Source organism: Saimiri boliviensis, chromosome 15, assembly GCF_048565385.1.
Source record: "Saimiri boliviensis isolate mSaiBol1 chromosome 15, mSaiBol1.pri, whole genome shotgun sequence".
Classification (NCBI taxonomy): Eukaryota; Metazoa; Chordata; class Mammalia; order Primates; family Cebidae; genus Saimiri; species Saimiri boliviensis.
In genome coordinates this window covers 38,968,296-38,994,575 of record NC_133463.1, presented here as the reverse complement: position 1 = coordinate 38,994,575, position 26,280 = coordinate 38,968,296, and the positions used below count along the sequence as shown (strand labels likewise).

Sequence of the window (26,280 nt, the reverse complement as noted above, 5' to 3'; positions counted from 1 at the left end):
AGAATCTACAACAAATTCAAATAGTAAGAAAAAAACAATGCCACCAAAAATTGGGCTAAGGACATGAATAGACAATTTCCCAGAGAAGATATATAAATTGCCAACAAACATGAAAAAATGCTCAACATCACTAATGATAAGGGAAAATCAAATCAAAACTGCAGTGCGATACCACCTCACTCCTGCAAGAATGGCCATAATCAAAAAGTCAAAAAACAGTAGATGATGGCATGGCTGTGGTGAACTGGAAACACTTCTACACTGCTGGTGAGAGTGTAAACTAGTACAGCCTCTGTGGAAAACGGTGTGGAGATTCCATAAGGAATTGAAAGTAGAACTACCATTTGATCCAGCAATACCACTACTGCGTATTTACTCAGAGGAAAAGAAGTCATTATTTGAAAAAGCTACTTTCACATGCATGTTTATAGCAGCACAATTCACAATTGAAAAATCATGCAACCAACCCAAACGCTCATCAATCATTGAGTGCATAAATTGTGAGATATCTATATCTATATCTATATATCTATATCTATATCTATCTATATCTCAATCACATCACGAATGGAATGCTACATAGCCACTAAAGGGAATGAATTAACAGCATTTGCAGTGACCTGGATAAGATTGGAGACTATTATTCTAAGTAAAGTAACTCAAGAATGGAAAACTAAACATCCTCTGTTCTCACTGATATGTGGGAACTAAGCTATGAGGACACAAAGGCATAAGACTGGACTTTGGAGAGGAAGAGTGGGAGAAGAGTGAAGGATAGAAGCTTACGAATATGGTACAGTGTATACTACTTGGGTGATGGGCACACCAAAATCTCACAGATCACTGCTACAGAACTTTCTCACGTGACAGAATACCACCTGTATCCCAATAATTTATGGAAAAAAATTAGTCAATTTATCCCAGAAGATGAGGGAACAGGAAAAAATGTACTCAATAACTATATCTGGAATAAATAAATAAATGACCTAGCCTCAAAAGTAAATAAAATAACAGGGAAAACTAAAATAAAACATAAAATTTTATTTCCCTCAGACTCTTATCTACATCTAAATAAAAGATATTATTGTGCAACTCAATGTTTAAGTCTTTCTAATGGATTTGTCTTGGATTTCAAAAAGCATGAGCTCTGTTGAACATAAAATAATTGTTTAAGATTTGATTAAATGTGTACTTATAATGCAGATGAAAATTTTATAAACAGCATTTGGGACAAACTTATTGTGAAGAATACAATTTACCTGGCATTAATTGAAGTACATGAGGATATTAAAGTACAATACACTAGTTGCAGGTATGTGATGGGATATAGACATGGGACATGCTTTGTAGACTCAGTTAATTTGGCGAATTTGTAAAATGCAATCTTGTTGGGAAATTTTTGCTGAAAACTTGTGATCAGAGCTTAGCAAGGGCTGGGTGCAGTGGCTCATGCCTGTAATCCCAACAATTTAGGAGGCTGATGTGGTTGAATCACCTGATGTCAGGAGTTCAAGACCAACCTGGGCAACATGGTGAAACCCCGTCTCTAGTAAAAATACAAAAATTAGCCAGACATGGGGGCACATGTCTGTAATTCTGGCTACTAGGGAGGTTGGGTGGCTGAGGCAAAAGAATCGCTTCAACCTGGGAGGCAGAGGTTGCAGTGAGCTGAGATTGTGCCATTGCATTTCAGCCTGGGCAAAAGAGGAAAACTCCATCTTAAAAACAAACAAACAAACAAACAAACAAACAAACAAAAACTTAGCAAGGATATTACAAGAAGGCTTCATGGATTCTGAACTACAGTATGTTTTATCACATGTTTTCCATTTTAAGTGATGTCAATTAAACGCAATAAAGCAAGAGAAAAAAATAATTTATTGATTTATACAGTTAGGAAGTTCAGGCATTTTATCTTTCACTAATGCTTATATCCAGGACTTAAACTAATTTCACTAGGATTGTATTTTCCAGTGCTTGGTTCATTTTTACTTTGCATTACCTTCCTTCCCAGGAAGTTTCCCCATGTTATGGCAAAAGCAGTACATTGTCTTTACAGCCCTGTGAAAAAGTTCCTTTTCTTGATTGTTCTAGGAAAAGTCTGTTATGACTTACTGGCTGGGGTTGGGTCACATGCACACACATTAGCAATTTACTTGGGCCAGAGGGTGGAATTTGTTGTTCAGTTATTGCTTGGTAACAGACCTGCCCCTAGGATTTGGTAAAATCCTTCTTGAAACCCTGGACTACCAAAGGAGATGGGTGTGTCTCTTGCAAATTTTGGGAAAAAATCATGCTTCATCCAACTGGGAGTCAGACATTTCATAATCTTCAAAATATTCCTGCAGCTGTCAGAATTAGTTAATACCACTCTCTCCTTTTGAGCTTGGATACACTTTGTCTTTTTTGAGTAATTCTATTTCTTCTTTGTTGTTGATATATAATAACTGTACATATTTATGGGGTACATTTGATATTTTGACATATGCATACAATGTGTCATGATCAAATCAGGGTATTTAAAATATCTGTAATCTCAAACATTTTTTATTTCTCTGTGTTAGGAACATTTCAAATATTATTTTCTAGCTATTTTGAAATATAGAATATATTGTTGTTACGTATAGTCACCCTACTGTGATTTGGAACACTAAAATTTGTTCTTTTCATCTAACTATAATTTTTTATCCATTAACCAATCTCCAGCCCCTCCCCTGACCCTTCCTAGCCCCTCATATTGATCATTCTACTCTTTTCCTCCGTGGGATTCATATTTTTATCTACCACAAATGAGTGAGAACACACAATATTTGTCTTTATGTGCTTGGCTTATTTTAGTTAATATAATGACCCCTAATTTTATCCATGTTACTGCAAATGACAGCATTTAGTTTTTATAGCTTGATAGTATTCTATTATGTATGCATACCACATTTCCTTTATCCATTCATTTGTTGTTGGACACTTGCATTGATTCCATATCTTGGCTATTATGAATAGTGCTGTCTTAAGCACTGGGGTGTAGGTATCCATTTGATATAATGATTTTCTTTCTTTTGGGTAAATACTCTACTGGGATTGCTGGATCATGTGATAGTTCTTTTTTTGGTTTCAAGAAACCTCAATAAATTTTTTATAATGGCTTTATTTTTATTCCTATCAACAAGGTATAAGACTTCCCTTTTTTCTACATTCTCCTTAGCATTTGTTAATTATTATCTTTTTGTAATAACCATTATAACTGTGATAATATAATCCATTTTCTCTTATTACCAAATTGTCTCTGTTCCTGCATGCCACTGTATCCCCAATTATACCTGTCATTTCTTGCATTTCTTGGTACCTAAAATTTTAACTGTTTTCAGGTCAGCATTTAAATTATAAATTTACCTCCAAATTTCTCAGAGGCAGTAATGTTTTTAGTACTATTGCTTTGTGTATTTCAGTTTATCATTGCCTTTATATGATTTCAGAAAATATAATTTACTGTGTGAATTTTCTGGAATTTCTAAATTGACTCCTGCTCAAGAGTTACAAGATTTTGTAGACTTCCATAAACAAAACTCATATCTGTATAACTACATAACTATATATATATCTGTGTGCCTGTATCTATATCTTTATCACTTACACCTATGAATAAGTATATCTACCTATAAATTTGTATTTATATCTACGTGTAATCAGTCATCTCCTGGACAGAGTGATACCTGTAAGTGATCTCCATTTTTCAAAAGCAAGTTAGTCTTTTGCTACCCTCTTTCTTCTAAAAGTACTATACTGGAAGTCCTAGCCAGGGCAATCAGGCAAGAAATAAAAGACATCCAAATAAGAAAAGAAGTCAAACTATTTCTCTTCATGGATGAAATGATTCTATACCTAGAAATTCCTAACAACTTTGCCACAGGCCCCTGGTAATTGACTTCAGTAGACTTTCAAGATACAAAATAATGGTACAAAAATTAATAGCATTTCTATGTACCAATAATGTTCAAGCTGAGAACCAAATTAAGAAAGCAATCCTGGACAGATACAGTGGCTCATGCCTGTAATTCCAGCATTTTGGGAAGCCAAAATGGGAGGATCACTTGAGCCCGGGAGTTTATGACCAGTCCTGGCAACATAGTGAGATTTCATCTCTACAAAAAAAGTTTTAAAAAGTTAGCTTGGTGGCCGGGCGCGGTGGCTCAAGCCTGTAATCCCAGCACTTTGGGAGGCCGAGGTGGGTGGATCATGAGGTCAAGAGATCAAGCCCATCCTGGTCAACATGGTGAAACCCCATCTCTACTAAAAATAAAAATTAGCTGGGCATGGTGGCGCGTGCCTGTAATCCCAGCTACTCAGGAGGCTGAGGCAGGAGAATTGCCTGAACCCAGGAGGCGGAGGTTGCGGTGAGCCGAGATCGAGTCATTGCACTCCAGCCTGGGTAACAAGAGTGAAACTCCGTCTCAAAAAAAAAAAAAAAAAAAAAAAAAAAAAAAAAAAAAAGTTAGCTTGGTGTGGTGGCACATGCCTGTAGTCTCAGCTACTCAGGAAGCTGAGGTGGGAAGATCACTTGATCCCAGGGGGTAAAGGTTGGAGTGAGCTGTGATTATGCCACTGCGTTCCAGCCTGGGTGATAGAGTACAGACTGTCTCAAAAAACACACACACAAAATGCAATCCCATTTACAATATCTACACAGAAAATAAATATCTTGAAAGACATCTAACCAAGGAGGTGGAAAAAAAAGACCTCTATAAGGAAAACTACAAAACACTTTAGAAAATCACAGATGATACCAACAACTGGAAAACACTCCATCCTCATAGATGGGAAGAATCAATAGTGTTAAAATGGCTATATTGCCCAAAGCAATGTACAGATTTCAACACTGTTTCTAGAAAATGACCAATGGTATTTTTTTATAGAATTTGAAATAAGTGATTCTAAAATGTATATGGAGCTTAAAAAAAAAAAAAAAAAAAAGGGCCCAAATAGCCAATGGAATCCTAATCAAAAAGAGCAAAACCAGAGACAGCACACTACCGGACTTCAAACTGTGCTATAAGACTACAGTAACCAAACAACATGGAATCATACAAAAACATATGGAAACAGAATAGACAACCCAGAACATAAGCTGCACACCAACAACGATCATATTTTGATGAAGTCAACAAAAATAAGCAGTGGTGCTGGGATCGCTGGCTAGCCATAAGCCAAGCAAAACTGGACCCCTTAGTTTCACCACATATAAAAACTAACTCAAGATGGAAAGAAGACTTAAGCCTAAAATCTCAAACTGTAAGAATCCTAGGAGAAAACCTAGGAAACAGCATTCTGGACTTTGGCCTTGGGAAACAATTTATGGCTAAGTCCTCAAAAGCAATCGAAACAAAAACAAAAATTGACAAGTGGGACCTAATTAAAGGGCTTCTGCACAACAAAAAAACTGTCAACAGAATAAACAGATAACCTACAGAATAGGAGAAAATAGTCACAAATAATACATCCAACAAAAGTCTGTTATCTAGAATCTATAAGAAACAAACAATTTAACAAGCAAAAAGCAAGTAAAAAGTGGACAAAAGACATAAACATTCTTCTTAAAGAAGACATAAATGAAGCCAACAAACACATAAAAACACTCGTCACTAATTATCAGAGAAATGCAAATCAAAACCACTATGAGATGCCATGCAGATTTTTCAAAGAAAAAATGGAACTACTATAAAATCCAGCAATCCCATTCTTGAGTATGTATCTAAAATAAATCTTTCTACTAAAAAGACATATGCAGTATTCACAGCAGCAGTAGCAAAGACATGAAATCAATATAGTTACCCATCAACAATGGATTGGCTAAAGAAAATGTACATGTATATCATGGAATGGTATGCAGCTATAAAAAAGCAAAATTATGTCCTTTGCAGGAATATGAATGCAGCTGGAGGCCATTACCCTATGCAAATTAACATAGGAACTGAAAACCAAATACTGCATATTCTCACTTATAAGTGGAAGCTAAGCATTGGATACTCGTGGACATAAAGGTGCCAGCAATAGATACTGGCAACTACCAGAGTGGAGAGGGAGAGAGAGGAACAAGGATTGAAAAACTGTTGTATAGTATGCTCAGTACCTAGCTGATAAAATAAATTGTACCCCAAACCGCAGCATCACATGATATACCCATGTAACAAACCTACACATGTACCCCTGACTCTAAAATGAGACTTGCCTAAATTAGATGTTTTTTTCTTAATTTCATTTTTCCTCTGATAGGTGCAAATTGTAATTTTCCCAATAAAACATCTATTTCCTTCTTCCCAAAATAAAACTACCATTTCAATATTTTGACATAATCTATTTTTAACAAAATGATCTCTTATAAGGCTGCAGTGCTTTCATTTTAACTATTTCTAACTACTGTGTGTGAGTTACATATGCACATATTCTGTATTCTCTTGGGAATATCTACATGATTAGTTTGATCACTTAATATTGCCACTCTTGAATTTATGTCAGTGACATTTCTATATATTTTGGGTCCCAAACACATGTTAATTCAAGGCTTCCCAAGATATGAGTTAATGATAAAAATGAGTTGATCTGTAGATCCTGTGAAATACAGTGGTGTTTGACATTGCTTTTTTTAAAGAAAGGAAACTAAGACTTTGCTGGAAACTATCTTTTCTAACTAGAGCATTCTTATTTTCTATTGTAACTTTTTGATACTTCTATATTCAAGTAAGAGCCATATGAGTAATTTATTTTCCATAATGTCATATATTGATTTTTTAGGTTTAATGAAAATAGTGTTTTGTTTTTGTTTTTGTTTTTGTTTTTAACAAATCTAGCATTTTTGAAGTCTCAGAAATTTTGGCTAGAAATATTCCATGAAAGTTATTCTAAAAACAAGACAAATACTGGGTCAGTAGAGGGCAGCCATGCCAAAGACCTGCATTTCTCTTTTGGTCTCCTTAGATTGCCAAACTTTACAGGGGTTTTTAGGAAGATAGAGCTATGTGATTTGTATTTGCACCCAGCAAAGTTAAGCATTCACATACAATTAGAATTCAGTGATATATTGTTCTGTGTAAATTTCTCAAATGACATACTTTGTTTTGAATTATTTTATTATGTAATTATGGCTGCATTGTGAAGGTAGTACCATTTTCTGATGTTTATTTTAACGTTAATCCACTCTTCACCCGAAACAGGCAAGGCTTTTAACTAAAATACCATATACCCAACTTCTACTTTAGAAAGAACGAAGTGATACTGAACTTGAAAAGGTTTGATGCTTTTTGCACATACTACATTAATATTTATATACTTGTGTTTCTTTGACAAATGCTATTTTAGAAAATATTGCAGGGACTTATTTGGAGAAAATATTTGTCGTAGAATGTAAAATGTAAATCCAATTTGAGTTACTATCCAATGTGTCTGAATAATGTAATGAGAGTTATTCAAGTATTTTACACAGAACAATTTTGTTTATTTACTTAAGCAGTTATACTCAAGAAGTACTGTGGTCTCATATTTATTCATGCCATTGCACAAATATTTAAGACAGTTTCAAAGAGAAGAAATATGATGTATGTTACTTGAACAAATTCTTCAATCATGAAGGAACTATCAGTAGTTTTTAATGCATAGAACCACAGAATACCACTTAGAAAACTGTCTCAACCACTCATTCAATGTCCTGCATAACAAGGGGGTATTGTTGAGAAGAAAGTGATGTTTTTCTTCCTCTCAGGAAGATCTGATGCCTTATACTGTGTTTTTATGTTCACTTTACTAGATTAAAAATGTAACATGCAGCCTTTTATAATTACTTGTTCTTAAATAGAAAGATAGAGAAAATAAGATTAAATGGATACATAAATTTGGTATTTTTAATATTTTACCTGCTCTTTTCACATACTGACAGTAAGGAAAATAGGTTAGCAACAAAAATAAATAGTAATATACAAAGGCAAAAAATTATATTTACTCTATTTGGTACCTTGCATTTTCTAGTCTAAAATGTTTTTACTTTGTGTGTTCATCTTAGAAGACTGATCATAGAAGTCTCTTCTGGTACCAAAGCACATGTAATACTATCATGCATAAGTTAGTTTATTTGATTACATTTTAAGAAGCAGATGATACCATTGCTTTTTTTTCCCTAATTCAGTATAATGTGGATGCTGAAACTGACAAAGGTAATATAAAAAATTATTTATCTAAAATGTGACTATCAATATAAAAAATCTATTTGGAAACGTAATCTAGCAGTACTTTAAAAGATAGTATACCCAAAACAATGTTGATTTATTTGAGAAATTCAATAAAACATTTCATTTTTTAAAAGATATTACTATATTTCACTAAAATATAAGTCAAGGGAGGAAAATCATATCCTTATCTTTATGGCAGCTAAAAAGGATTTGAAGACAGTTTCATTTGTTTTTTGACATACATTTCTAATAAAATAAGAATAGATAAAAACTTTCATGACATGATAAAATAATCTAAAAAAAGAAGTTAGCTACGTTCTTTTATTAAACACCAGAACCATTGTTATAAAAGTGATGAGCTTGCTAATATTTTTAACTAAAATAGTGCATGTGAAATTGTTAAAGGCGGGCACTAATTATTATTCTTTCTCATGATATTATCAGATTTGAATATCTATGGAAAGGCAATGAGAAAATTTTTAAGAAAGATAAAATTAAGTGAGGTGAAATCTTGCCAGATGAATATACACCCATAGCTCTTTGTCAAATTTAAAGGAAGAAGAGGTTACATATATAATAGCCCCCTGAAAACTAAGTATCTAGAAAAAAGTTACCAAGAAATATAAAGGTACTATATGAAACAAGCAGAAAAAACCCTCAAATGATGTAAAAAGACAACAATTCAGACAGAACTTGTTCTGGGATAGGAAAATGCTTTACTACAAAGATGTCTTTTATCAGTAAATTCTTTAGCCCAATGTAAACTTTAAAAAATAGTAGTAGGATTTTTTGGTTATTATATTGATTCTAATGTCTACATGGAGAATTAAAGAAGTAAAAGTACTTGGAAAATAATTTTAAAGTACTGAGAGAATGGAACATAAACTAGTGGACAGATTAATTGAAGGGCTAAGGAAGGAATAAAAAATATGAGAATTTGGTATAAAATAAAAATATTATTTAAAGAGAGTAGGGAAAATAACAAATATTTTGTTTTGAACAAATAGTGAACAGAGGTGAACACATTCAGGTGGATCATGAAGCTCTGTACAAGCTATGATAACATTGCTATAAAAATTGACAGATTTATTTTCTTACCTCTAGTATCTCAGTTCATTTGTGTTGCTAAAAAACAAATACTTGAAGCTTGGTAATTTGTTTTAAAAAATAGAGTTGCTTTTTTGTTTTGTTTTGTTTTGTTTTTTTGGCTCATGATTCTGCAAGTTATACAAGAAGCATGGTACAGGCATCTACTTGGCTTCTGGTGAGGACCTCAGGCTGCTTCCACTCATGACTGAAGGCAAAAGGGAACCCACATGTATAGAGATCACATGGTGAGAGACAAGTCAAAAGAGTAGGGAGGTTCCAGGCTCTATTTAACCAGATTATGTGGATACTAGCAGAGTGAGAACTCATGCCTTTCCCCCAGGGATGTTGTTAATCTATTTATGAAGAGTCAGTCCTCATTACCCAAAAAGTTTCCATTAGGCTCCATCTTCAACATTAGAGATCAAATTTCAACATGAGTTTTGCAGGGGTCAAATATCCATAATGGCTGAGTAGTGTAGGTTGGTTAATTGTTTTAAAATATTGTTAGATTGAAGGAATGTCTCAGCATTTGATAGCACAGTAGGATGATAATAGTTTATAATTTATTATATATTTTAAATTAGCTATAAGAGATTTATTTATTATTGCATATTTTAAATTAACTATAAGAGAAGAAAATGTTCCAATCACAAAAAATATAATAAATATTTAAGGTGATCATTGCACAATTTATGCATTTGTGATAACACATGATGTGCCCCATAAATGTATAAAATTATTATGTATTAAAAAAATTAAAAATAATAAAATTGGTAAAAAACATAAATTGAACTATTCATCTCAGAAAAATATACTTGATCTTAGCCAAAAGGCTGAGAATTGATTCATCTCAGAATAATAAAAAATTAGTAATTAGTATTCTACATGGCAAAATGTATGCTATAACAAAGTCATAGCATACAAACTATTACTAGAATTGTATAGCAACAGGGGAAATATACTTTTAGTAAGTAAATGCATTGTTACAGAAAAGTAGCATATTTTTATCTCAATTTAATTCTTTCCTCCTTAATATATATTGATTGATTAAAAACTAACAGTGAAAGTAGGGTTTGAATTAACCATTCAAAAAGAAGAGTTTTTATATAGCTCACAGATGTTCATTTTATGCTTAGAGAAGTGATAAAAATAATGTGTTTTAGCCTACATAATTTGTTTGATACCCTTGTACCGGATTTTATCTGAAGTTCTTGGTCTCTTAACAACAAAATTTTATCCGTTCCCTTCTCTTTTTGAGAATTGTACAATTTTAAAATGATCTGAATTTTAAAAAAGTGTGTCCCCTAGCTTGGAAACTTCTCAGAATAATGCATTCCAAAAAATCAAGTCCAGATTTCACACCATCTGAACAAAAATATATTGAGTGTCTGCTCTTTGCATTATATGACATTGTGATAGATGTTCTTTTAACTCCAAAAGAGAAAAAATTTAAAAACTGACTTGAAATGAATACCTTTTAAGTCCGTTATACTAGCTTAACTTTTTATTATTTGCCTTATTAAGTTCACTATATTTCAGGCTTTTTTAAGGGCATGATTAATTGTGTTTTGTGCATGATAGAAGGTGCATGCTAATCACTTAATGTAAGTGATTTACTTTTTTTTTACATTAAATAATTTTTGTTTCTACAGTTTAGTTAGAAAGGGTAATAAGATGTAGTCTTTAAACTTGGAAAATAACTTATATTTTTAATACTCATAAAAATTTTACTGAAAACATTACTGAGACTATCTTCAAAGTTATTTACAAACACATTGTACGTGATCCTAATTCTGGAATTTCTGATATAGGCAAATTATTTTGCCAAGAGTTAAAATTATGTGCCACCTCCCTTAGGTCAATCATTGATTAGCAGGATTTCATATAATTCAATGGTCTTATTTTTCATAAGAGTGTGGGGGGTGGGGGAGCTCAGAGTACATTTAGATGGAAAAGTCATAAAAATATAGTAACTCAAAGGTTACACCTTAAAATCTATGTGTTTATTTTTTATTATAAAAAATGAGATACATACTAACAAATTTTATGTGCACATTACAGTATTATTAACTGCAATCACAATGTTGCTCAGCAAATCTCTCTAATATTTTCATCTTTCACAACTGGAACTTTACATTCATTGCACAGCAACTTCCCATTTCACCTTATCCATAGCCCCTAGCAAACACCCTTCTATTGTCTGCTATCAATATGGCTACATTAGAAACTCCATATTAGTGAAATCATGCGGTAATTGTCCTTCCTTGACTCACTTATTTTCCTTAGAATGATGTTCTTAAGCTTCATTCATGTTGCAGAATATGAGAGTAATTCCATCTTATGTATAAATGAATTACCACATTTTATTTACCCATTCTTAACATTTAGACAGTAACACTTAGTTTCCACCACCTGGCCATTGTGAATAATACTGCAACAAATATAATAGTGCAAATAGTTTTTTTTGAGAGCCTGATTTCAGTTCTTTTGAATAAATATCCAGAAGTAAGATTGCTGAATCCTATGACAGTTCTAATTTTAATTTTTTGAAGAATCTTCATACTACTTTCCATAATAGCTACAATGTTTCACATTATCACCAACGGTATGTAAGAGTTTCAGTTTCTCCATGTCCTCACCAATTTGTAGTTTTCTGGTTTGTGTGTGTGTCTGTGTGTGTGTGTGTGTGTGTGTGTGTGTGTGTGTGTGTTTCCTGCTTGTTTGTTGGATTGTGGGCATTCCAATACCTGTAAGGCAATATCTCTCTGATATTGATTAGTGTTTCTGTAATAATTAGTGATATTGAACATCTTTTCTTACACCTGTTCTACATTTGGATGTCTTTGGAGAAATAACTATTCAAATCATTTGCCCATTTTTATTTTTTAATTATACATATATGTGTGTGTGTGTGTAAATATATATATAATATATGTGTGTGTATATATATAATAAAATATATGTGTATATAATATATATGTGTGTGTATATATATGTATATATATATAATTGCACTTTAGGTTCTGGGGTACATATGAAGAACATGCAGGATAGTTGCATAGGTACAAACATGACAATGTGGTTTGCTGCCTCTGTCCCCATCACCTATATCTGGCATTCCTCCCCATGTTGTCCCTACCCACCACTGTCGCTCCCCTAGTCCCCCTCCCCCAGACCTCAGTGTGTGATGCTCCCCTCCCTGTGTTCATGTGTTCTCATTGTTCAACACCCACCTGTGAGTGAGACCATGCAACATTTGATTTTCTGTTTTCCTGTCTGTTTGCTGAGAATGATGATTTCCAGTTTCATCCATGTCCCTACAAAAGACAAAACTCATTGTTTTTTATGGTTGCATAGTATTCCATGGTGTATATGTACCACATTTTCCCTGTCCAGTCTATTATCGTATAGACTATATTGCATTTGGATTGGTTCCAAGTCTTTGCTATTTTAAACAATGCTGCAGTAAATATATGTGTGCATGTGTCTTTATAATAGAATGATTTATATTCCTTTGGATATATACCCAGTAATGGGATTGCTGGGTCAAATAGAATTTCTATTTCTAGGTCCTTGAGGAATTGCCACAGTTTCTTCCACAATGGTTGAACTAATTTACACTCCCACCAACAGTGTAAAAGTGTTCCTATTTCTCACATCCTCTCCAGCATCTGTTGTCTCCAGATTTTTTAATAATCATCATTCTATCTGTTGTGAGATGGTATCTCATAGATTTGATTTGCATTTCTGTAATGACCAGTAATGATGAGCATATTTTCATGTGTTTGTTTTCCTTATATATGTCTTTTGAAAAGTATCTGTTCATATCATTTGCCCACTTTGAAGTATCTGTTCATATCCTTTGCCCACTTTTGAATGGGCTTGTTTGTTTTTATTTTTCTGTAAATCTGTTTTAGTTCTTTGTAGATTTTGGATATAAGTCCTTTGTTAGATGGGAGGTTGCAAAAATTTTTTCCATTCTGTTGATTGCCAGTTCACTTTAATGATTACTTCTTTTGCTATGCAGAAGCTCTGGAGTTTAATTAAATCCCATTTGTCTATTTTGGCTTTTGTTGCCAATGCTTTTGGTGTTTTATTCATAAAGTCCTTGCCTATGCCTATGTTCTGAATGGTTTTGCCTAGGTTTTCTTCTAGGGTTTTTATGGTGTTAGGTCTTATGTTTAAGTCTTTAATCCATCTGGAGTTAATTTTAGTATAAGGTGTCAGGGAGGGGTCCAGTTTCAGCTTTCTGCACATGGCTAGCCAGTTTTCCCAACACCATTTATTAAACAGGAAATCCTTTTCCCATTGCTTGTTTCTGTCAGGTTTGTCAAAGATCAGAAGGTTGTAGATGTGTGGCGTTTCCTCTGAGGCCTCTGTTCTGTTCCATTGGTCTATGTCTGTTTTGGTACCAGTACCATGCTGTTTTGATTACTAAAAATACAAAAATTAGCTGGGCATGGTGGTGTGTGCCTGTAATACCAGCTAATTGGGAGGCTGAGGCAGGAGAATCACTTGAACCTGGGAGGCAGAGGTTGCAGTGAACTGAGATTTTACTCCAGCCTGGTGACAGAGTGAGACTCCATCTAGAACTAGAAATACCATTTGATTTCCCATTACTGGGTGTATAATCAGAGGAATATAAATCCCATTACTGGGTGTATAATCAGAGGAATATAAATCATTCTATTATAAATATACCTGCACATGTATGTCTATTGCAGCACTATCTACAATAGCAAATACACAGAACCAACCCAAATGCCCATCAGGGATGGACTGGATAAAAAAAAAAAATGTGGTACATATACACCATGGAATACTATGCAGCTATAGAAAGGAAAGAAATCATGTCCTTTGCAGGGACTTGGATGAAACTGGAAGCCAGCATCCTCAGCAAGCAAGAACAGACAACCAAACACTACATGTTCTCACTCATAAGTGGGAGTCTAAAAATTAGAACATATGGACACAGGGAGAACAACACACACGTGGGCCTTTTGGTGGGGTGTGAGGGGTGAGAAAACTTCAGGACAAAGAGCTAATCTAGACATCTGTAGCTAAGAGCCAGAAAACCTCAAAATATTTTGAGATTTAAACAACACACTTCTAAACAACACATAGGTCAAAGATAAAATCTTTGTTTGTTGTATCTTTGCCAGATTTTAGTATCAGGATGATGCTGGCCTCATAAAATGGTTAGAGAGAAGTCCCTCCTTTTCAACTGCTTGGAATAATTTCTGAAAGAATGGTACCAGCTCCTCTTTGTACCTCTTGTAGAATTTGGCTGTGAATCCATCTGATCCTAGGGTGTTTTTGGTTGGTAGGTTATTTATTACTGCCTCAATTTCAGAACTTTTTATTAGTCTATTCAGGGATTCATTTCCTCCTGGTTTAGTCTTGAGAGGGTGCATGTGTCTAGGAATTTATCCATTTCTTCTAGATTTTCTAGTTTATTTGCACAGAGGTGTTTGTACTTTTGTGGGGTCAGACAGCTTAGACTGCAGGTAGCCATAGCAGTCGTGATGGCTGATTCCTCCCCCTGGCTTTTGCTGATTCTAGCTCAGTGGCTGTTGAGAATCTGTGTGGCTCCATGATTGTGACCCAAGGCCCTGGTGGTGTGGGCTTTTGAGTGCAATTTTTAAATCTGTGGGTTGCACATTTTTGTGGGAAAAGCGCAGTTTTCCAGATGGGCAGCACACTCACTCACTGCCTCCCTTGGCTGGGGGTGGGGGCTCCCCTGCCCCTTGTGGCTCTCAGATGGGCCACTGCACCACACTGCTCATTCTTCCCTTCATTTGTCATGCCAGCTGCCTACTCAGTTCTAGTGACAGAACCTGAATACCTCGGTTGCCAGGTGCAAGATTTGCAAGATTTGCATGCTGCTTCATATCTTTTTGATGGGAGCCTTTAATGGCTGCAGCTTCTAGTCAACAATCTTGGCCCCCCACGGTATTCATTAGTTTTCTATTTGTCACCCTTGTTTCTCTATTTTTGCCTTCTACACTGTCTTTGACTTTTCCAATTTTATTATTTTATATGATTTTATTTTTTGTATCCTCACTCAGCATATCAGGTGTACTTAAATTATTTCTTGTCTCTCTTCCTTTTCATCGTTATAATGAATTTCACTTATACATAAGCATAAATATCTGTTCTCTGATGCTCTTCCTCCTATCATGTAGATATGAGTTTCTGTTTTATATCATTTTCCTTTTATCTAAACACTTCTTTTAATATTTCTTGCAAGGCAGGCCTGCTGGAAGCAGATTCTCTCATTTTTTTGAGAAGCTAATTGTTTCTTCTTCACTTCTGAAGGATAATTTTTCAGGTTACAGAATCAAAGGTTGGTTTTTTCGTTTTGTTTTTTTTTTTTTTTCCAACACATTAAATACTTTATTTCAACCTCTGCTTACTTATATGATTTTTGAGGAGAAGTCAGATGTAATTCTCCTCTATAGGTAAGGTATTTTTTATTCTCTGCCTTCTTTCATTTAAAAAAAATTTCCTAGTTTAAAAAGTATATACCTAGATATGTTTTGTTGTTACTGTTGTTTGGTGAGTTGGTTTTCATTTTTGTTTCTGGGCTTCTGGGATCTGTGGTTTAATCTCTGACATTCATTTGGAGACATTTTCAGTCACATTAGTATGTCTTGTAATTTTTCTTCATAGCCTGACATGCTATACTGGATAGAAGATACTACTATAAATAGACCTTTAGTAATGTGGTAACCTGTGTGGGTAAGGGGAAGTGCTCTTAACCCTGTACTTAGACCTCAGGGTTTTAGTGAGCCCATGTCTCTGAACTGTGAACTTCACATATGCTTCACAGTTTTCTCTTCCTTTAGGTGAGACCAGATGCCTCAAGTGGGCTGCAGTTTGGTATTTTGTTTTCTGCAAGTGGAAAGCTACAGTTAGAGTTAAATATTTTTATTCCCTCAAATCAAGCGGATTAGACTTCAGTTGAATCATTTCTCCAGAGAGAACTCCTTGTTAAGGTGAATGAAATGCTTTGAAGTATTTCAAATTGTTCTTCCCCTCTCCACACTGGAAGAACAAAGTGATTACTATCTGATATTTGCTATAAGTACGTGGTAGAATTCCAGGATGTAAACACTCCCAAAAATGTGAGCATCATAATGATGGAGTCTCCCTTGAGTTTTTATGTGTCAGGCTGGCCCACACTAAGCTCCAACAATTTGTCAGTTACAATTCATATTTCCCTATCCTTACATTTCACCTTGTGGGTTTCTGCTCTATTAAATTTTGATTTGGTTTTGTCTATCAATCTCCCTAATTTCTGAAATTATTCCAATTATTGTGAAATGAAGCCAGTAAGTCATTATTTCACATAATAAGTTAATCATATTGTATACTTGGTGCAAACGAGTGAATTCATTGTATAGTACCATTCATGTATTTCCTTTGACCAGTTCAATTAATAGTGCTTATTCATCTCTGAAACAATGCTGCTTAAATAATTGAGCTGAAATCACTATGGTAGGCAGTGTTAGGATGAAGTAACTAATCAGTGTATTATTATTTATTGGATAGTTACCTAGTTACCATGATTAACTAGAATGTATGACTAAATGTAATTACCAAAACTGAATATAAACTTCTCCTTTTGACACAAATATGAAAATATTTTTCTTCTATTCATTTTGCACTAGTCATAATCTACCATCCCCTACACATTAAGCTAGATTATCTCTTTTGATATTCTAACAAACCCTGTGACACAAAGTCATTTAAATACTTCAGCTAAAAAAGAATTTTGATTCCAAATGTCAGGTTGCACATACTTTCCCTAACACACAATATCTTATGGAAATGAAGTATACACACTTATCTGTTTAAATACATCCTTCCATATGTATTTAGATTCAACATAGTGCTGGAAAAAAAATGAAGGGTTATATTAGTGAACCAGAGATATTTTTGGAATTTGGTATGCCTACAATTATTATGTTACTTGAAATGTTTACCTTTTAATGTTTCTACTTGCTTAGCATGTAATCCATCATTTGGTACTGCCATTTAAATTATTTTTGCTGCTCTACCCCTCCTGCATAACCAGAAGCCACCCATGTAGAGTCACTTGTCTTCATTTATTTTGCCTGTGGTACCTTAAATGTAATTGACTTTGGATCGAATGTCAGTCTTTTATTCAAAACCTTCAGTTTTCATTTCAAGCAATCAGTAAGTCATAATTCATATAATAAACAATAACTAATTGTTCAAAATAATGAGAAGTATTATTTAAAATAGTGTCAGAGTTTTAGAGATTCAAAAGTTAACCAACCATGAAAAGTATTGAAAGTGCAAGCCCTTTATGAAGCGAATATAAAAAAGACTTGAAAATAAAAATTAAATTGGAATATCAAAAACACAAAATTCCACCAAAACTAGTTATGATTTCAACAGAGTATCAATAAAAATCTTGATGAGTATACCTAGAGTAATTAAATCTGTAGACTACTGAAAATAAAAACAATTTAAGGACTATATCTACCTTGCATAAAGAGGTAACTGTTTAATTTCTAAATTTTGATTAAAATAAACTAATATTCAAATGCATAGTTCTTTGAAATGGGAATGTATTTGTGTTACAGTTCCATGGCCCTGATTATAATGTAAAAGATCATGTTATACTTAATTATCTTCATAAAATTTGAGAATCCAGGTTTGATATTTCTGTTTAATATTTAATTCAATTTATAGTACTTTTATTTTACTGATTAAAATTTCCATTTGGTTACTTTTTATAATCCAATTGACCAATTGTGAGTTTTTTTTTCTTCCATAAATATAGTCTTATATTTGTTATTTGATCATTGTGATCTCTCTATGTATGTGTATAGTTGCTACACATAGAAAGTGTATATATATATATATATATATATATATATATATATATTCAGAAATATGTATAATAGTGTGTCTGCATATATATATGTATGTGGACATGTTTTTAAGTATAGTGTCTACATGCTGTTATACTAATACATTTGATAATACAGTATATATATCATTGAGAGTTTATATTCCCTAAAATAGCATCTTATTATATAGAGAGGTTCTTCAAAGCTTGGGATGAGGTTGATTGATTCGGAAAGAATTTGTTTTCCTTTATTCCAGGCATTTAGAGTCACTAAAACCCATTATGGTTTGAAAATAAATGTTTAGTTAAAGGATTTTATTGCCTCACAGGTGGTGTGGATTCTAGCCACAATATTGTAAGCTTATAGTGAGAAATTTTCAAAGACTTGTTACCTTTTTCTTTTTTTATTTAATTCAGAGCCAGGGCCAAGAGAGGAAAATATCTCCAAGAACTCTTTCTCTGAGGTGAGCTTTTTCCAGTTCACCCACTGAAAGTATCACTCTTTGGTGGCTTATGTAGGAGGATTTCCACATTTGATCTTTCACACATACTTTGCTACTGCCTTTTGGGCTTTCTTACCCACCCTCAGACAGATCTAACTGTACACTTTCTTTTTATTCATGGTTTTTGAGAAATTCTGTTGCTGTTCTGCCACTTCATATAATTTTAAATATTTTATCCAGAATTTTTAGTAGGTATTCTTAGGGAAGGGCTTCAGAAAAATCTAAGCCACCATAAGAAAGCCACCATAAGCTTTCTTTTATGCTCAAGGAAGCCTTTGTTTAATATTGAGATTCTTGAGAATATGCATTCATTCAACAAATATTTGTTGAGTGGCTACATGTAGATACGTGAGTAACTAAAAGGTGAAGGTAAATTAGGATGAAACTTGCATCCTAATGGTAGAAAATATAATGCACAATAAGAAACAAATCAGTAACTTAGAAAACGGTTTGATGGCAACACAGACCTTGGAGATAGGGACAGAGAAGGACAAAATCTAGAAAGAGCTAAACCACAGTATACAGTATTCATGGCGATCTCATTGAGAATTTGAGATTTGAGCAAAGATTTAAAGTTGACAAGAAAGATGAGATAAATATATGGCTTTCTTGGTTATTGGGCTGGGCATCAAATCTGGAATATCTCTTCTTTCTTGATCTGTGAATGGCTCCATAGCCCTAGCCTTTGTCCTATGTTGCCTGCTGGGAAGGGGAGGGTGGGGTAAATGTGGGAGCAATAGATAGTAAGAGGAGATCTCCAACATCAAATATTGGCCTTCTTCATTTTCCCTATTTTGCAGTGAGTAACCATATTCTGATAATTCCTGTGACATAATTCTATTCTCTGAGGCATATTCAAAATTTAATTTTTAAATTCATATTTCTGTATATTTCCTCATATTTGTTTATAACTGTTTTCTAAATCATATATTTGTAACATTAGATTAATGTATGTCTATTTTTCATATGCCAAGTGACAGGCACTTAATATACAAAGGATATTTTATATTTAGCATTCATTCTTTAGGATAACAATGTCTCTTAATGTGCCATAGAATTCAGAAGGCATTGTATAATTGGAAATCAATCAAAACTTGCTTCTTCTCAGATGCACTTATATTGAAGAATTTGATAAACAGGGCCATAAATGCTATACATATTTATCTGCAAATATACATTTTTAATGATAAAGAGGTAGTGTTTAATATTGAGTAAGGTATTGATGTTTACAGGGTATTTGCATTGGTATGGACCATTATAGTGATAGTAAATATAAAGCCCTTTCTAACCAAGTTCTTTCATAACATTTTTAAGGCAAACTATATATATTTGGAAGGAGCATATATTCAGAAAAAGTTCTCCAAAGGGAAAATAAAGTTCATTGATAACGTTAATTGGTACTATTATTTTATACTTTTCTTCCTCTAGTAGTTTATCTTTACAAGGAGAGGAATCCGTTCAGTTAATGCATGTCATGCTCAAAGTTGCCACAGCATTGTTGATCCTGAGATATATTCCTGTTCCAAACCTGTTTTGCTATGTTAGGCAAAGAGACTGAGGTTTATCTTAAAATAAGAGGATGCCCTTTAATAATCTCTCTAATCATTAGTTTCTATTTAAACTGAGACCTTCACTGTCCCAGTGCTGATTCTAATTGCCAATAGGGAATTATTCCTCTTATCATAACTTCTTCTAGCTGACTTTAGAATTAGAATAAAATGGTTTTATTAGACTTGGGACTATTTTTGGGCATACGATAAACAACAAAAGGAAAGGAACAATGCCTGATGTTTAATTTCTGTGAATCCCACTGATGTTCTTCTTTTCATTTGCCCTATGACAAAATCAAGTTTGTTCTGTTCACAGTGATTAATACTTTCTGGTCTTAGGAGTCTTGAGTCTTGATAAGGCTCTTTAAAATGTTACTTTTAACTACAAATTGAACTACATTTTGTAAACATAAATGAATATGACCTTGAGATAATAATAAGTAAAATTTGGTCTATATAGTTCATGATTAAATCTTTTCATATAAAAATCTGTTATAATTCTACAGATTATCATATGTTATTTGTCATTTTATATATAATACAGGAAGAAAGGGTATGCAAACATTTATCTTGACAGTATAAGTTCTTAGAAATAGAAAACATGATCAGAGGCTGAATGAGTAAAATTAGCAACAGTGAGGGCGGGGAGTAACTGCATGATTCTGTTTCTAGTCCCAAATAGTAATATTAATATTTAAATTTTCTTATTTAAGTGTGAAGGTACCATTTTTTTTTTTGACACGGAGTCTTGCTCTGTCGCCCAGGCTGGAGTGCAATGACATGACCTCCACTCACTGCAACCTCCACCTCCTGGATTCAAGCTATTCTGTTTCAGCCTCCTGAGTAGCTGAGATTACAGATGTGCACCACCATGTCCAACTAATTTTTGTATTTTTACTAGAGATGGGGTTTTGCCATGTTGGAGCCAGGCTGGTCATGAACTCATGACCTCAGGGATTCTGCCCTCCTCAGCCTCTCAAAGTGCTTGGATTACAAGTGTGAGCCACTGAGCCCTTCCAGAAGATACAATTTTTAAATGTTATTAAATTCCAGCTTTTTACCTAGGTCGGAAGGGTTTTGCTGTATTGTCTTCATTGAGATGAGCATTTGCTATGATTATCATGGACCATAGACAATGATTCAGATAGCCAATTCCCCTTCTAGGGTATGAAACTGTGTCACAGATTTTGCAACAATGATTTGGCTTTTCCAATGTTGGCTTCACTTCAACACAAAGAAAAATTCCTGTGCTTCTTTGGTGTTACATATGCTTTTCTGTGATCTACATAAGGTTTGACTTTCAAGAACTATAGTGGTACAGATCTGACAGTTAAAAGTAACGTACTTCTTTAGTACATGTTTAAGTGCATTATTTCCTTATCTCTACAAATTGTTAAAAGTCTCTAAGTCTTTCTTTATATCCTCACTGATTGGCTAAAAGAAGTTACATAGTTTCTACTATCATATGTTTTGATAGAGAAGTTTCTCTTAGTTTTAAGAGAAAAATCTGTGAGAAAACGTTTCACGTAATTCTACACATTTGTTATCATTTACATGGTAAGACAATTTTAATGTAATTTTCTGCTGTGAAAAACATAAGACAACAGAAGAATTACCATAATTTTTATGTGAACAAAATAAATGATTGATGACAGTCGAATAACCATTTAATGTTTTACTATAAACTTTGAAGTAACTGTTACATGAGGAGAAAAAGATAGACTATCCTCATAAACATGCCAGAAAAATCATTGAATCCCACTTCAAAATATCCTGAATTACTTTTTCCATTCTATGACGATGTTTATTTTTTGCTTGTGGTAAATTATATTTAACAATAGTTACTGTGTTCTTATTTTAACCATAATTTTTAAAGCTCTATGCTATGCTCTAGCTTCTTTATTATTTTGGTAATATCAATAATCTTTGTCATGTTTACATATGCTCTTTTATGCTAGAAAACAATTGGAAATGCCTTCAAGTGTTCAAAAAACTTGTTTTCAATAGTCTATATACTTTGTAAGTTATGAGAAAGTTGTACATGTGTCTTTATATTTAGGTTGCTACTGCTGTGTTTAAAGTTTTCAGAATTAAGTATTGATATGTTTTAGAATTCATAAAGTAGAAAATAATTTGAAATACTAATTTTAATGTATATGTTGCCAGTTAAGTATTTAAATCATGTTGATAATTTAAAATGTTATGTAGATCAAGTGATTTTTATTTTAATACATTGATAGTTGTAAAACTATGATAGAGTTCACCTTCAAATATATCTTGGCTTTAGGGTGACTTTACAAGTTTAAAAGAACAATAATAACATTGATTATTATAATAAAATGATTTATTGTGTTATACTATATACCAGGTAACATGCTAAGTACTTTATATGCCCATGTACTTTATATCAAGTTTAAAGTAAGGACTCTTAATTATTTTTTCCATTTTAAAGATGAAAAATTTGAAGCTCAGAGGGGCTGTGTCATTTATTGAAGGTGACATAGGAAGCAGTAGAGTAGGTTCAAACTGGGTCAATGTGGCCTCAAAGCCCTTGCTTTTAACTACTATCTACTAGTGTCATTAGTAGAGTGTTGGCCAAGATACAGGCTCTGGAGAGCTAATTTTTAAATATTTATCAATATTGTAAGTTTGTTATTAAGCTCTCAGAAATTTGAAATGAGCCATGGTGGAAATATTTAAACCTTGGAACTCAGCAAATGCTACAGATCAAGGCTTCTTCCATATTCCTCTTTCCTTCCTCCACTGCACAGTTTACCAGCATATCAGTGCCTTTACTGCCAAATTCTTGTCAGTGTTTGCAGTGTTGCAGGTATTATGTTAGAGATATAAATACTGGGCATATTTTTTTAAATCTTGTGTTAAGTACTGTCTATAAACTGGAATCTATTAAGAAATTTGCCATTAATAGTTATTGAATTAAATACATTATCTTTTATTGTTAAAATATCTAAAATAGTTTCTTAACCACAATAATGTGTGAAATGAACTCTCTCTCTTCTTTTCAGTGATAGTGGAAAGTGGAAATATAATTTCTTTTGTAGGTTATATTAACTCCGGATGCTGTAACATTTATAGAAGTATTATAGGATTTGTGAAACTACAGTCAAATAAAGTGGTGAGTTTTCAACTTATGCATTCTTTGTAATCAATTAGTCTAAAGAATAAAGAGTGGTAAACATCTTCTTATGTACTTACTGGACATCTATTTGTATCACTTTGTGAAATTTCTATTCAATTTTTTGAAATTTTTGTGTTTATTTTGTTTAGTTTTAAGATATAAGAATATAAGTTGTAAGATATATTAATTTATAAGATATATATATGACCAGTGAATGCAATAAAATATGCTCTACATTTTTATTCATCAGAGAAATACAAATTAAAACCATAGCTAGATACTATTACAAACATATCAGATTGGCTAAGATGCACTTAATCAATTGATCTAATTTCACTTTAGTTAAATTTTCTCCAGAAAAGTGAAAACATATGTATACACAAAGACTATATGAATTCTTACAAACTAAAAACTGAAAGTAATCCAAATGTCAACTGACAGTCAAATGGATAGAAATGTTATGGTATATTTATACTATAAAATGCCAGACAGCAGTAAAAATAATTATGGATACTTCTAAGGATCTCAAACATTATGTTGGGTCAAAATGCCAAACCCAAATGAGCACATTCTATATAATTCCATTTTTACGAAGTTCTAAAATTGCCAACAATATGTAATTATTGTGATAGAAAAGTTAGAACTAATCATTAGTTGGTCAGTCTTCAGTGGAATTCAATTAAATATGTAAACTAACTTGAATTCTGCTGCACTAGTCATAATCAGTGTAAATTTTGCCATTTACATTGGTGTGCATATTCAAGTTATATTGGATTTGACTCCAGGATACTTAGTACAGGAATTCACCTCTTCCAAGTTCTTGTCACTCTCCAACCCTGAGGGCTACATTCTCTTTTAATATATCTTAGTGCTCACCAACACCTAGCAAATCTCCCAGCAAAGGTAATTTGAAGTCTCAACATTTTCTCCAGAATCATTCATACTGAAACTCCTGTAGGTCCTTCTCCACAAGGTCTCTTATTTGAATCAAAATTCTAGTCAAACACATTTTCCATAGGTTTCTTTTGTACTTAAACAGAAAAGACAGGGAATAGTCCCTCCTCTTTTATTTATTACCGTCAGTTCTTGTCCTGGTGTTTTCTGCTTATTTTCCTTCTTCTTGGTGGGTTCAACAAGAGTGCCTTGTGACTGGGGCTGAAGTAAAAAATGGTAGTTGACAGAGCTTCCTACACGAAACTATGCTCACAAAATGATATCCTAGATCCTTCTAAAGTGGAGTTAGTTCAGTATTTCCCAAACATCTTTGTGGATTCTAAATGACAATGCTTTCAATTACCTTAGATATGCCTAAGTTGTCTATGAATTTTCTATTGCTCTAATATAATTGAAACACATATATAAGTAAATTTTTCTCTAATTTGAATAAACTTGATAATTTAAAGATTTTATAGTAAAATGATTTATGAGTTCCTGATAAAAATACTGATTAATTACATGAAAGCAATTGCATTAAACATCAATTTTATATATATATATATATATATATATATATATATATATATATATAATTTTTTTTTTACAGAAAAAAGCTAGAAAACTTGTTTATATGGGTAAACTTAAGGAGAAGGAATCCTTTGGTGAGATTAGCATCCTTCTTCAAGTTCCTTTCACATGCACAATAATTACCGAAAAAGAGGTTGAGATGGCAATCATTGAAGATAAGGACCTATTTGGTAAGTGCATAAATACCTTTCTGTTACACCATTTCATTGGATAAGAGTTTTAAAAGACCAGAGATATTTCACAGACAAATTGGAATACTCAAGTGAGTGTGTGTGTATGTATGTTATGTGCAAAGACACCATAGCTCTACATAGCCCTTTTATAATATATCCTGAATTAATTGTGCTGGTATTAGACGATATTAGCAATATTTCAAAACACTGTGTTTTGAAATTACTAAAATCTCTGCCAATTCCCAGGTTACCATTAATAGCAGCAGTCCCTTCTTTTCTGAAACATCTTCTGGCTTTCATTTCTAAGGTTATTGCTTTTTATGTTTTTGGTTCAGGTCAAGTATGTAACATCCTCAATGTTCAATTAAGATGAAGCATATATGAAAATCTAAGGCTGGTAGTAAATTAAAACTTGATCTAAAAATTTAGAGCTCTAGTAATAATAACAGAGTAATAATGCAGCCATCTATGTTTGGCCCTCCAAATACTATAAATACTCAAATAGGAAATGCAATTGAGTATGAAGGAGAAATGAATAGAAGCTAATAAGCTGTAACATAGTAGGATATTAAAGAAAATTGCAGTATATACAATAAAACTGGAAATACAGGATGAAAGAAGAGACATTTGTAGAAATTACCATGGGTGAGAGGTATGCTTGAACAAACAACTGAAATATTTTTATGATAAACTGTGTATAATCTGACTGAATACTGTTATCCTGAATTTCAATTACTTTTTATGTCTCTGACATGATTTGGATGTTTGTCCTTTCCAAATCTCATGTTGAAATGTCATCCTTAATGTTGGAGGTGGAGCCTAATGAGAGGTTTTGGGTCAAGGGGACAGATTCCTTCTGAATGGCCTAGTGTCCTCGTTGGGTAATGAGTGAATTCTCACTCTATTAGCTCATGAAAGAGCTGGATGTTCAAAAGAGCCGGACGTTCAAAAGAGCCTGGCATCTCTCTCTTGCTCCTTCTCTCACCATGTGACATACCTGCTCTCCTTCCATCTTCCACCATGAATAAAAGCTTCCTAATTCCTCACCAGAAGCCAAGCAGATGTTGTTGCCATGCTTGTTGACCCTGGAAAACTGTGAGCCAAATAAACATGAAAAAGGGAAGCCACTTTGGAACTGGGTAGCAAGCAGAAGTTGGAAGACTTTGAAAGTATCAGAAGACAGCAGATGAGGGAAAGTTTGAAAC

General features: G+C 33.3%; 1 protein-coding gene across 1 annotated transcript in view; it reads left to right on the top strand.

Annotated features, from left to right (window-relative positions):
- The window catches only part of CNBD1 (cyclic nucleotide binding domain containing 1), a 472,954-nt gene that overhangs the window by 378,511 nt on the left and 68,163 nt on the right, over positions 1-26,280 (top strand). Inside the window, 2 exon segments of the mRNA XM_074386907.1 lie at positions 23,266-23,375; positions 24,922-25,072. Coding sequence (XP_074243008.1) covers positions 23,266-23,375; positions 24,922-25,072 — 261 coding nt within the window.